Raw genomic sequence first — 14,433 nt, forward strand, 5'->3', positions numbered from 1 at the left:
TATAACAAGAATGATCATTAGCGGCATTTAATTTTTAATTATTACTAAACATGTATTTTTAGCAGCAATTGTCACTCTTTGTATATGTCCATAAAGCCTTTAGTGACATTAGTTCTAATGACACTTAACTAATGCCGATAAAGATGTTAACACTCTTTATTAGTGCCAATATTTAATACTGCAAAAAGTTATTTTTATTGTAGTGTATTGGTCTAAACCTACATGAGGTTGTTTAGCAAAATATATACCTCACGTTTAAGATATATACTTTTTTTTTTAGGTTTTCGGGGTACGTAATCCTCCTAATTTTGGGGCAGATCTGCCTCTTAGTTTCATTAATTTTCGTAATGGATTCAGAATTTAAATATTAATTTTGAGTTTAAGGGAGTTAATTTGGAAATGTGAATCATGCATTTTAATATGGATTAGAGTTCACACTTTGATTAATGATCAACTAAAGTATAGTCAAATGTCCTTATTTGACAAATTGTTAAAATTATATTCAATGGTTAGATAATTCACTCGTTTTTTTCTTAATGTTTCTAAAAAATAAAATTAAGCGGTTAATACATCATAATCAATAGTACATATATAGTTGAATCTTTCCTAATCCCTATTTTATTGTAAATTAATATAAAAGAGTATTTGGATTTTATTTTTAAAAAAAAAGCCATTTAGTAGAGAATATTTCCCCATTTAATAGAATTTATGCTACACAAAAATTGAAATAATTGGTACCTAAAAAGTAAAAATTAGATATCAAACAATACCCATAAAACTAAAAAGATTACGTATTTTCCTCGTCTCATTTTAGTTATCCATCTCATTAATAATTTTCACAAATTACATGTCAATTTACAAATTAAAACTAAAATAGAATAAATAATTTTTTCCCCATTATACTCTTACAATTAGGGGTATGCACTATTTGAATTAAATTGAAAAAATAAATCGGATTCTAATTTGGATTGGTTTTTTGGATTCTTGGTATGATTTTGGATTTATAATTTACTTTATTTGATTTTTTGGTTTGATTTCAAATTGATATACTTTTAAGTATTGAGTTTAATGATTTGCTTGTGATTTATATTAAAAGGTATGTTTAAGAAATTCAATATTATATATATATATATATGTATGTATATATATATATGTATATATATATATATATATATATATATATATATATATATATATATATATATATATATATATATATATATATATATATATATATATATATATATATATATATATATATATATATATATTGCAAATATAACTTTTTTATGTTTCTAATTATTGACATAACCGATTAACCAAATTGAAAAAAACCCAAACCAAAAAGAGAAAAATCAAACCAAACCAAATTTATTTTGGTTTGAATTAGGTTACACTTCTTCAAAACCAAAAACCAAAAATTCAAATCGAATAGTATAAAATCGAACCGAAAAACCAAAAACACACTCCCACTTACAATTAAATACTAAGTTTGTAAAGTTCTAAAAAGATTTCTTAATTAGCAAATAAGTAAAATTATCTTTTTTATTTATAATTTTTAAGGTGTACATAAAGAAAAAATGAACAGCTATCATGAAAATATTCGATCCTTAATAATAAATCTCGAGTTTTAATTTCTAAAAAAATATTCTCACATATGAGTTGCCTTTTTTTTAAAATTATTTTTTTGCTCATTGATTTTCCACCTACACTAACACAAGTCACAAGCAATGGTCCTAAGATTCAAGCAAACACATTAAATTTCTGAGCTACTATTAATGACCACTATGCACCAATTTGATGAAATTAACACAATCTTTGACTATTGAATAAAGCCAACTTCTCTTGAAAAACTCACATGCACACAATCCAACAAGTGTAAAAATTCACCAATTTTTTTTTAAATAAAGTTAATCTCATACAAATTTAAATTAATCAAAATTTTAACAAGTATCATATATTGAATAACAATTATTTAAAAATATTATGATTAGATAAAGATTAGTTGTCTCTTTTCAACTACTTTTCTATAAAGGGATTAAGTAAAGATGTGTTTGCTTAGATCTTTCTAGAAAAAAACTATTATGTTTTGGTGAACAACTTCCCTATGATGTGTCAACCAAGTCCTCCTTTGGCACACACAATTAAAGAAATAATTATTTTGCCAATTCAATTCTATTCACTAAATTAATTTTTTTAAAAAAAGCCAACTTAAATTAATAATTAAATTATTCGACTTGTTATTTGTTTCTTTCCAATCTCCTTTAAGAAAAGTTCTACGACCAGCGTTGATTTAGAGTGGTAAATATTTCTTTATTTTTAATTAATCAGATTCTGAGTTTGATTTTCTTTAATCTATTTCAGAGCAGTCTAGTGATTAGCTTCTATATATGAAATCTACTTTATTAAGAGAGAATTTTATCTTAATATAAAACTTTTTAAATCGAATTTCAATTTAATCGAAATTTAATATAAATATCAAACTTAAAAAAAAAAAAGAAAAAACATATTTTTTTGGGAAGGGGGAGGGGGTAAAATGTTATTGTTATGTGAAAGTACATATGATAAACTATATTTTTTTAAATTTGTTGGTACGTTAATTTATTTTGATAGAGTCTTCCTTCTGACTTTTTATTACTATGAGATGTCATTAAATAATTAATTGTTGAAAATATAAATATATAAGAATAAAATAATTGCATAGGCATAACCCTAGTGTTTAATATAAATGGTCAAAATAAAAGGAAAAAGCCAGCAAATGTGAAGACTTTGTCAAAGAACTCAGCTACTTTCACAACTATATGTCATGTCTACAGTACGCAAATATTTTGCGTTTAAAATTTAAAATTTTATGAGTTTAATATTTTGAATTAGTTAAAAATATAAATTTAAAATTTCATTTACTTTTATTTATTTATTGTATAAATATATTTTTATTTTTATTTGTCACTTGAAATACATTAAGAGAAAAACATCTTTTTTTCCCTCATATTTTACTCTTACCATTAATTATTTATTTTTCAAATCATCTTCCAAAACATGAAACTAAACACTAATCAATATAAATATTATGGTTAAACATCCATATCAATTATTATTTCATAAATTTTAATTCCAAACTTAATTTTCCATTCACGTATACTAAACTAAAGTTACCAAACAATCCCTAAAGTATATGTAAAATCCAAACTGAACAAATAAAAATAAATCGATAGAGTAGTATTTCAAGGTTTTTCACACAAAATGTATATGACATAAATATTCAAATGAACTCGCTCCCATAAATCTAGCAAGGAGTAGGTAGAAATCTAGATACAGAATTTGACCAAATTCAATAACTTTTACTCAACCAATATACTGAAACTCAGTAATCAAACACTTAAAATCATCATATCATTGGTGCCCGCGGAATTAATCGAGATGCGCGAAAGTTAACCCTGAAACGATGATCACATAAAAGAAAGTCAAAACCTATAAAAATCGAAATCCTGACTCCGCCTCTGTAACATACGTCAAGCTTATATAAAATACAATTTTTCGGTTTAGGTAAGGGGTATTTTGGTCATTTTGCAACAATATTTCTCTTGTAAAATACCGGGAAAAATTAACTACTCCCCCTTTTGAAAGTGTCAGCAAGCTAGAAAAACCATATACCAAATCCAAGAAATAAGAGTAAAAGAGTTTTTTGAACAAACAATGCTCAACATAAACCAAAATTCTTCTTCTCAATTTCATAAAACTCTCATTACAATAATATGTCTATCAATATGATTCTTTATCTCTTCATTTTTTACATTCTTTCAATGATTCCAAGTGTTACATCTCAATCACAAAATGTAGAAACTTTCTTTCCTTTTCCTTTGCCTAATCTTCTCCCTCCTCCTATTCCGCCCGTTCAACGATCACCACCACCACCACCATCATCTCCTCCGGTACTTCCACCGGACCCCACTGATAAGCCTGCGTTACCGCCTTCCGTGTCAACACCAGATACATCATCAAACAAGGCTGTTGGAACAGCTATTGGTGTGACTGCAGCTAGTACTGTTGTGTTATCTGCTCTTTTGTTCTTTTTCCTTGTTAGGTACTCGAGGCGTAGGAGAAAGCAACAAGAAGGTACCGCGGTTGGTGATCCACGCGGTGGTGGTGGTGCTATTCATCAAGATCAATTCTTGAAATTTGAAGGGAATTTAAAAGGAGTGATTGTTGATGAAAATGGATTGGATGTGCTTTATTGGAGGAAAATGGAGAGTGATGAACAGAGGAAAGAGAGTTTCAAGAAGAAGAAGGTGTTTGTAAATGCATTGAGAGATGAAGAAGAGAAGAGGATGATTAGTCGAGGCGTCGGTGGACGGAAGAAACCAGATCATCCAATTCAAGAATTGCCTCTGCTTAGAGGCAAATCTTCAACTTCTCAAAGCCCTTCTTGGCTTGATTTAGAAAACAAACAACCAAATCCTGATGATGGCATTGTTTTTCACCCCATGGAGAGACAAGCATCATCAAGTCAACTCGAAACACGAGCTCCTCCACCTCCACCAGCACCGCCATTGTCTGTATCAGCGATACCAAAGGCGCCTGGTCCACCACCACCACCGCCACCAGGACTAAAGAAAGGCCCTCCACTACCTCCACCACCTACTCATTCATCAGCATCATCATCAGGGGAAGGGGGTTCAGGAAGTGGAAATGATAAAGTGAAACTAAAGCCATTGCATTGGGATAAATTGAATGCTAATGTTGAGCATTCAATGGTTTGGGACAAACTCGATCGTGGATCGTTCAAGTAAAACATATTTTCCATCTCTCCTTTTTGTATCCCCATATGTATAACTATGTACTCAAATATAAACATTGTTTACCTTTCATGTAGGTTTGATGGAGATCTTATGGAGGCACTATTTGGATGTGTGGCTACAAACAAAAAGCCCTCAGGAACAGAAAGTAGAGCTTTGAGTCCAAGAGCAGATATATCAGGTCCACCTTCTCAGATATTCATTCTTGAAACCAGAAAGTCACAAAATATTGCAATTGTACTTAGGTCACTTGGTGTTACTCGTAAAGAGATTATCGATGCACTCATCGATGGACAAGGTTTAAGTGTTGATACTCTTGAGAAACTCTGCAGAATAGCCCCAACAAAAGAAGAGGAAACAGAAGTTGTTACATTTGAAGGAGATCCTACCAGATTAGCTGATGCTGAATCTTTCCTCTTTCATATACTTAAAGCTGTTCCATCCGCCTTTACTCGTTTCAACGCCATGCTTTTTAGATCAAATTATGGGACAGAAATTCAGCATCATAAAGAGTACTTGCAAACACTTGAGTTGTCTTGCAAGGAGCTTAAAGCTCAAAGATTGTTCTTGAAACTTCTAGAAGCTATTTTGAAAGCGGGGAATAGAATGAATGCCGGAACTTCAAGAGGAAACGCACAAGCGTTTAAACTTACTGCTCTCAGAAAACTGTCTGATGTGAAAAGTATGGATGGTAAGACCACATTACTTCACTTTGTTGTGCAAGAAGTAGTCAGAGCAGAAGGAAAACGTTGCGTTCTAAATCGTAATCAAAGTTTAAGGCGTAGCAATAGCCAGACTACTGCGAGCAGCGCCATTCCGACATCAAAGAACACTACAGAAAATGATGAGACCGAGAAGGAGTATATGATGCTTGGCTTACCAATAGTGGGTGGATTAAGTTCTGCATTTAGTAATGTAAAGAAAGCAGCTGCAATAGACTATGACTTGCTGTCCAAGACGTGCTCGATGCTAACAGCTCAGATATCTGAAATAAAGACACATTTGGCACAACGCGACAATGTTAAAGGACTATTCGGTAAAGAGATGAAGAAATTCCTGGATGCTGCTGAAAAAGAAATGAAAACAGTGAGAGACGAACAAGATAGAGTAATGGAACTCGTGAAGAAAACAACAGATTATTATCAAGCAGGAGCTTCAGATGATAAAGGATGGCAACCACTTCAACTATTCGCCATAGTTAAAGATTTCCTAGAAATGGTTGATAAAGTTTGTGTAGAGATTACAAGAAACATGCAGAAAAAGAAACCCCTTGTAGCTGTTGGAGGATCATCATCACCAGGAATGGAAAATAGTAGAGCTGTCAGATTTCCAAAATTGCCTGCTAACTTCTTATCAGACATTTCCAAGAGCAGTTCGTCTTCTGATACTAGCGATGATTCATGAATATACCAGACAAGAAAATCGAAAGGGATCAAATTCTGTACATAGAGAGGAAAAGTATAAAGTATTTTTAAGTGTACACACATTTGTTTCACTAATGATTTCAACTTTTTGATATTCTTTTCCAAGTGTTTCATGATTATGTGAAATGAATTTCAACTTTTTTCCCTTATCTGTGTTTCACCGGCCAGACGCCACTTGATGTGACTACACTGAGTATGTTATTGTAGTAACCACGTTTCACTAAAAACCTTCTAAATCAATCATCCATGTGTTTTTAGGGAAATCCACACTTTCATTATACACATAGCTGCAAATGGATTATTATTCCAAAAACTTCTTAGTTGCATAGAATGTTAGTCTCCCACATCAGTTGATCGAATGATTTGTGATCTCCTTATATGATCTTTAGCAATCTTTCATCTCGTGGACTAACTTTTGAGGTTGAGTTAAATTCGAAGACCATTTTCTTCACATGGTATCAGAGTCTAACCATCTATATTCTTGTTAAGCCTATGTTAGCCCCATGTTATATTGTCCATGCACCAGGTGTCCAGTCCTCAGCTCACGAGGGAAGGAAGTGTTAACTGTTGAGTCTCCCACATGGGCTGAGGTTATGGTCTCGGACAATCCTCACCAGATGACCTATCTTTGAGGTTCAGTCGAACCCAAAATTTATTTTTATCATCAGTATGCATCTAAGCACTAATATGGCTGAGGTGGAAATACAAAATGATCTCCAAAATAGTTGTTTTATCACACTTCCGTTCTTTGCTTGAAAAGAAAATTCAGTGTTTTATCACATTTCTGTTCTTGCTTGAATAGAAAAGGTAACAACAAATGCACAAGCGATAAATAATAGTTCGTATACCATGTATTTTCTATATAATCCTAAACAATTTACATAACATGAACTCCCCAGTCCCCACCTGGTGGAACCTATTTCATTCCAGAATTGTTTTATCAAGTTGGATGTGATCATCGAATGCTACGCAAACATATATCGACACTGTACAAACTTCAGTATGGTCTAGTCCATAATTCAGGGATAACAAGGTCCAACGATACGTAGCTACAAGGAAAACAATATCTATTTGACCTCTTCACCACTAGTCAAGCGGGTCTTCTCTTCTTCAACCTGCTCAAGCAATACTTGTAATTCCGCTTCTGTTAAGCTCTCTAACCGTTTCTGCAAGTTGGGAAAAGTTAAGACTCGACCCCCATGACTCAGAATGATGAAAATAACTCAGATGAATGAATTCTCAGGTTAAATCGATTTCAAATGATTCAAAATACATAAAAGAGGTTGAAGACACAATTTTAAGCCTCAGAAATAATATCTTAAGCTAGAGAAGCAATCCCAGCTTTGCACTAAAGCTATATCTCAGCTAGTGTGTAGCAATAGAATCCTAGCATCAGAAAATGCAGTTCTGTTTTTCCTTTAACATGATACAATCTGATTGAGGATGTTCGTTAGCAGCTGAAGAATTAGCAAGAGTTCTAGAATGAACCAATTTGGTGGAACGTTGTAATGTCACATTCTATAGGCGTAGTTCAGGTAAATGTCCCTCTACTATGAACTCTTTAAGTTGACCCCCTTCCGAAAATACTAAGAAAAATCATTCAACTGTATTCACAACACAGAAAAGGATAATAGAAACAAACAGATTAGTTGAATGTTAATCAAAATACCGCACCTCCATGACTTTGCTTTCGTAGTCTCGTAGTTGTTGAGCATACGTCATTTCCTTGTTTGAAACCCTGAAGATGTATGTTGAGATCCATCCAACTGTTAGACCCAAAACCAGGACTAATTGAACGACATTTCCAGCTTGTAAAGGGTCAAATCCCAAGAACTGCATAAGATATTTGGACAAAAGTTATTGCAGACAAGCATATATTGAACCGGAACATAAGGAAAAATATCTATCGAAGTACCTCCAATCCACTCTTTAAGCCAACCCCTAGAAGTGTAACTCCAACTCCAATCAATATAACATCCTTTCTCGTATATCCAAATGGTGTCTGCATCAGCATCAAATCATTCAAATGACCAAGCACGAAAGAGGACATGCTTCTAATAAGGATAACGGAGTGAAATTTCTCCAAACTAATGATGCCAGAATAAGAAAAAACAGAATCATTTGCATAGTTCATAATAGAGAATGCAATCGCAAAACATGCCTTATTCTGTCCAAGAGCTCCATCGCTACTGCCACTCGGTTCTGAGCTAGCTCTGGTGATCATACGTGGAACTTTCTTCATGCTCATGTTGTGGGATACATTCCTTAGGACAGAGGAAGTTCCGACTCTGACATGTCTCTGGGAGTAAGTTATTTCTGCAAGTCAGACAAACGTATAACAGACGATTTATTAATCAACCAATTGAAACTTGAATTTTCAAAGTTGAACATGAAAAGTTCCTCCATAACATCTACCAAATGCAAGAAGCACGATAACGAATTTGTTGGAAACACTCACATTCTTGAGATAAACTCTTTTGCATTGATTAAATTATGATGTGCACTCTTTGTAAGTGTAGGATCACCAACAACTAAAATTTTAGATGGACGAATTCACCGGCCTATTCTGAACCTGCTCCGATTTCATATAATGAAACATAACAAATATGACACATTCGATGTTAACTTAAAGCCGAAACCTTCTTTTTCACTAAACCATTCTCTTCGAGAACGAAAAGGAGCAATCTTGAATCAAGAATATAAATTCTCTCTTAGTTAACAATAGCTACTGATTCTTAAAGGTCACTAAATGAGACATTATAAGGCTTTTGTACATATAAAGCAATTCAGAGTATAGCAAAAGTAACCAAACTTTATTTCAGATCAATTAGCCTTAGCAGAATTTTTATAACTAGTTTGAGATTGAGTCTGCATTTGATCAATTAACAGTGTTCGGAGCCTACATTGAAGCCCGTTCAGGGGTGCTCTCCCAATAGAATTTTCTTCGTTCCAGAGCTCGAATGAGAGTAACAGTTGTTACCTACTCTCTCTGTCCTAATTTATGAAACGTACTTCCTATTTTGCCATCACAGGAAAAAATGTCAGTGTATAATTAGAAATAATTTAACTTTAATACGTAAGGTTTGTAGACCACCTATTTCAAAAGTACTTATCTTTTTCTTGTCAAATTAAACCGTATCACGTAAATATATAACGATTGTATATCACAAATTACAAAAAGTATTATTTTTAATCAAACAGTATCACATAAATTAGAACAAACATCGAATATAAAAGAAGATAGCAAAAAAATGGCAATATATAACAACTACATGTTACATAGATTCATATTTGTATTAAAAGAATTACTAAATATTTAATTGGAAATTCAATAACTAAAACGAGCTATTATTAATAAATTTCAAATTCTGATTCGGCGTATTACTGACCTGGTCTGGTTATGGGTTGCATCAAAGGAAAAGAAGAGATACTCATCAAAGAAGAAACTCTACATTTGCACAAAAGGCTACCTGTGGAAGCCATTGTTAAGTTTGAGAATTGAGTGGCTGAAAGTGGATTTAAAGATTACTTAAATATCTTCTCTGTTTTTTTTTGGTCAATTATATGGGTCGGGTCGGGTCGGGTCAAATTCATGATTTAAGATTTTGTAAATTTGTATTTTAAATATATGTTTATCATAGTACTTTCTAAGTTTCAAAAAATTGTGTAATATAAAAAAGAGATAGAATATTGAAGAAAAATAAAGGTCGATGTCGTTGAAATTTTGAAATAACATTGTTCAGATACAGAAATAGAAGAGCTGAGAATATAAAGCATAAAATGTATAAAACGAATCGAGTTATGAGTAAAACTCTGTGTCTTCTTATTTGTTGTTGAATTTACAAAATTACTCCTTCCTTTTAATTTTATTTGTCCACTATTATAAAAATATTTTATTAATATTTTTATAATATCAAAAAAAGATAAATATTTTATCTTTTAAAAATGTGTTATGTGGTTGAAAATTTGAAAAATCCTTATCAAATAAGTAAATAGAAGAGCTGAGAATATAATGCATAAATGGCATTCAAAGAATGCAATTTATGAATAAAAATTTGTGTTTTCATATATATTGTTGAAATTATTATATTACCCCTTCACTCTAATTTTATTTGTTCATTATATTTAAAATATATTTATTTATTTTATTTATTACTTTTATAGTATCAAAAAAATATGAATATATATTTTATATTTAAAAAAATGTCATGTCATTAAAAACATGAAAAATGCATCTCACATATCTAAATAGAAGAGCACAGTATATAAGACATAAAACACCATGTCGTTTGCCAATAGCATTTATTGTTGAAATTACTAATTACCCCTTTTCTTTAATTTTATTTTCCCACTATTTTAAATATATATTATTTATTTCATTTACTATTTTAATAATATCAAGAAAAGATAAATATTTTGATTTTTCAAAAAAAGACATATCATTGAAAACGTGAAAAAAACGCTTGAGATATACCTAAATAGAAAGATTTAATAAGAAAAGGCATAAAACTCATTTGACAATAGCGTGTAATGAGTAAAATTTTGTGTCCTCTTATTTATTGTTTAGATAACTATATTACCCCTTTTCTTTAATTTATTTTCCCACTACTTTAAATATATATTATTTATTTAAATACTACTTTAACAATATCAAGAAAAGATAAACATTTTTCTTTTAAAAAAAGTCATGTCATTGAAAACGTGAAAAAAACGCTTCAGGAATACTTTAATAAAAAGATTTCATAAGAAAGGACATAAAACTTGTTTGACAATAGCATTTTAAAAGTAAAACTGTGTGTCCCCTCATTTATTGTTCAAATTACTATATTACCACTTTTCTTTAATTTATTTTCCCACTATTTTCAATATTTATACATTTATTTCATTTACTACTTTTATTATATCCAGAAAAGATAGATATTTTATATTCTAAAAAATCGTAATGTCGTTGTATAAGTGAAAAAACGCTTCAGAAATACCTTAATAGAAAGATTTCATAAGAAAGAGCGTAAAACTCATTTCGCAATTGCGTTTTATCAGTAAATCTATGAGTCCTCTCATTTATTGTTCAAATTACTAAATTACCCCTTCTATTTAATTTAATTTTTCCAATATTTTCAATATTTATACATTTATTTCATTTACTATTTTTATAATATCCAGAAAAGATAGAAATTTTATCTTCTAAGAAAACTCATTTTGTTGAAAACGTGAAAAAAAAAAAGCTTCAGAAATACCTTAATAGAATGATTTCATAAGAAGAGGCATACAACTCGTTTGACAACTGCGTTTTATGAGTAAAACTGTGTGTCCTCTTGTTTATTGTTCAAATTACTATATTACCCCTTCTATTTAATTTAATTTTCCCACTACTTTAAATATATATTATTTATTTTATTTACTTCTAAAAAAACTTATTTTGTTGAAAATGTGAAAAAACGCTTCAGAAATACCTCAATAGAATGATTTCATAAGAAAAGGAATAAAATTCGTTTGACTAACGCGTTTTATGTGTAAATTTGTGTGTCCTCTCATTTTTTGTTCAAATTACTATATTACCCCTTCTATTTAATTTAATTTTTCCATTATTTTCAATATTTATACATTTATTTCATTTACTATTTTTATAATATCCAGAAAAGATAGATATTTTATCTTCTGAAAAAACTCATTTTGTTGAAAACGTGAAAAATACGCTTCAGAAATACCTCAATAGACTGATTTAATAAGAAAAGACATAATACTCGTTTGACAAATGCGTATTTGAGTAAAACTGTGTGTCCTCTCATTTATTATTCAAATTACTATATCACCCCTTCTATTTAATTTAATTTTTCCATTATTTTCAATATTTATACATTTATTATTTTTATAATATACAGAAAAGATAGATATTTTATCTTCTAAAAAATTATAATATCGTTGTAAATGTGAAAAAACGCTTCAGAAATACCTTAATAGAAAGATTTTATAAGAAAAGGCATAAAACTCGTTTGACAAACGCGTTGTATGAATAAATCTGCGTGTCCTCTCATTTATTGTTCAAATTACTATATTACCCCTTCTATTTAATTTAATTTTTCTCATTATTTTCAATATATATACATTTATTATTTTTATAATATACGGAAAAGATAGATATTTTATCTTCTAAAAAATTGTAATGTCGTTGTAAATGTGAAAAAACGCTTTAGAAATACCTTAAAATGAAGATTTCATAAGAAAAGGCATAAAACTCACTTGACAATTGTTATTTATGAGTAAATCTGCATGTCCTCTCATTTATTGTTCAAATTACTATATTACCCCTTCTATTTAATTTAATTTTTCCACTATTTTCAATATTTATACATTTATTTCATTTACTATTTTATAGTATCCAGAAAATATAGATATTTTATCTTCTGAAAAAACTCATTTTGTTGTAAACGTGAAAAAAAAAAGCTTTAGAAATACCTTGATAGAATGATTTCATAAGAAAAGGCATAAAACTTGTTTGACAAACGCGTTTTATGAGTAAATCTGTGTGTCCTCTCATTTATTGTTCAAATTACTATATTACCCCTTCTATTTAATTTAATTTTTCCATTATTTTCAATATTTATACATTTATTTCATTTACTATTTTTATAATATCTAGAAAAGATAGATATTTTATCTTCTGAAAAAACTCATTTTGTTGAAAACGTGAAAAATACACTTCAGAAATACCTTAATAGAATGATTTTATAAGAAAGGGCATAAAACTCGTATGACAAACGTGTTTTATGAGTAAATTTGTGTGTCCTCTCATTTATTGTTCAAATTACTATATTACCCCTTCTATTTAATTTAATTTTTCCATTATTTTCAATATCTATACATTTATTATTTTTATAATATACAGAAAAGATAGATATTTTATCTTCTAAAAAATTGTAATGTCGTTGTAAACGTGAAAAAACGCTTCAGAAATGCCTTAATAGAAAGATTTCATAAGAAAAGACATAAATTTCATTTGACAATTGCGTTTTATGAGTAAATATGTGTGTCCTCTCATTTATTGTTCAAATTACTATATTACCCCTTCTATTTAATTTAATTTTCCCACTATTTTCAATATTTATACATTTATTTCATTTATTATTTTTATAATATCCAGAAAAGATAGATATTTTATCGTTTAAAAATCGTAATATCGTTGTAAACGTGAAAAAATGCTTCAAAAATACCTTAATAGAAAGATTTCATAAGAAAAGGCATAAAACTTGTTTTATTTATTTCATTTATATCTTGTCCATGAAATTTAAAATGTATTTAATTATTACATTTTTATCTTTTGTATATCAAGAAAAATACACATACATATTTTATCTTTTAAAAATTTTTTATGTCGTTGAAAACTTGAAAATACGCTGCTCAATTACTTAAAATAGAAGAACAAAAAATATAAGGCATAAAACTTTATTGGTGTATGCGTTTTATGAGTAAAATTTTGTGTCTTCTTATATATTGTTGAAATTACTATATTACTCCTTTCGTGTAAATTTATTTGTCCACTATTTAAATATATATTTATTTATTTCATTTATTACTTTTATAATATCAAGAAAAGATAATATTTTATCTTTTTAAAAAGCTCATTTCCTTGAAAATTTGAAAAATTATATGTTGTGCAAATATAAACTATTTGTGTTTGTATTTAACTATAAATTATATATGTATATGTATATATGAATATACAAAAAATATATATATCTCAATCAATTTTGTATATAACTATCAAATATTAAATCGATATATATAAACTTTTTGTATATAACTACAAAAATATATAAATTGATATATACATACTTATTTTATATAATTACCTGATGTTTTTTCAATTTGTGAATACATGTACTAAATTCTATTTAGATTGACTTATTTTAGATACATTTAAGTCAAAAGAATTTTTCTAACTATCGTAGCATTTAGGTAAAATAAAACATAGTATTTGTTTATTAACTTGAATATAAGAAACAAAGTAGTCTAACAACAAGATCCATATAACAGTACTACTAATTACCCATTTTTCTTTTAATATTTCCAGTCAAAATATAAATAAGAATGTAATTATACTTAATTAAGCAAGATTTTGTAATTGAAATTACATTAACCAAGATTATCTAGGTCTTGAGTCAAAGGAGCTAATCAGCTATGATCACGAGAATAAATAAGTCAACAACAAAAAG

General features: G+C 29.2%; 2 protein-coding genes across 2 annotated transcripts; one reads left to right on the forward strand and one right to left on the reverse strand.

Annotated features, from left to right (window-relative positions):
- The first annotated feature begins 3,616 nt into the window (after positions 1-3,616).
- On the forward strand, positions 3,617-6,369 carry LOC101252878 (formin-like protein 4). The gene is made up of 2 exons (XM_004239315.5): positions 3,617-4,786; positions 4,874-6,369. The coding sequence occupies exons 1-2, from the start codon at positions 3,756-3,758 to the stop codon at positions 6,198-6,200; spliced, it is 2,358 nt and encodes a 785-aa protein (XP_004239363.2). The 5' UTR covers positions 3,617-3,755; the 3' UTR covers positions 6,201-6,369.
- A 671-nt stretch (positions 6,370-7,040) lies between these two features.
- On the reverse strand, positions 7,041-9,755 carry LOC101244581 (uncharacterized). The gene is made up of 5 exons (XM_004238679.5): positions 9,610-9,755; positions 8,382-8,536; positions 8,136-8,222; positions 7,895-8,053; positions 7,041-7,386 (listed from the first exon to the last, which is right to left on the reverse strand). The coding sequence occupies exons 1-5, from the start codon at positions 9,701-9,703 to the stop codon at positions 7,288-7,290; spliced, it is 594 nt and encodes a 197-aa protein (XP_004238727.1). The 5' UTR covers positions 9,704-9,755; the 3' UTR covers positions 7,041-7,287.
- Positions 9,756-14,433: the final 4,678 nt, after the last annotated feature.

This window comes from Solanum lycopersicum, chromosome 5 (assembly GCF_036512215.1).
Source record: "Solanum lycopersicum chromosome 5, SLM_r2.1".
Taxonomy (NCBI): domain Eukaryota; kingdom Viridiplantae; phylum Streptophyta; class Magnoliopsida; order Solanales; family Solanaceae; genus Solanum; species Solanum lycopersicum.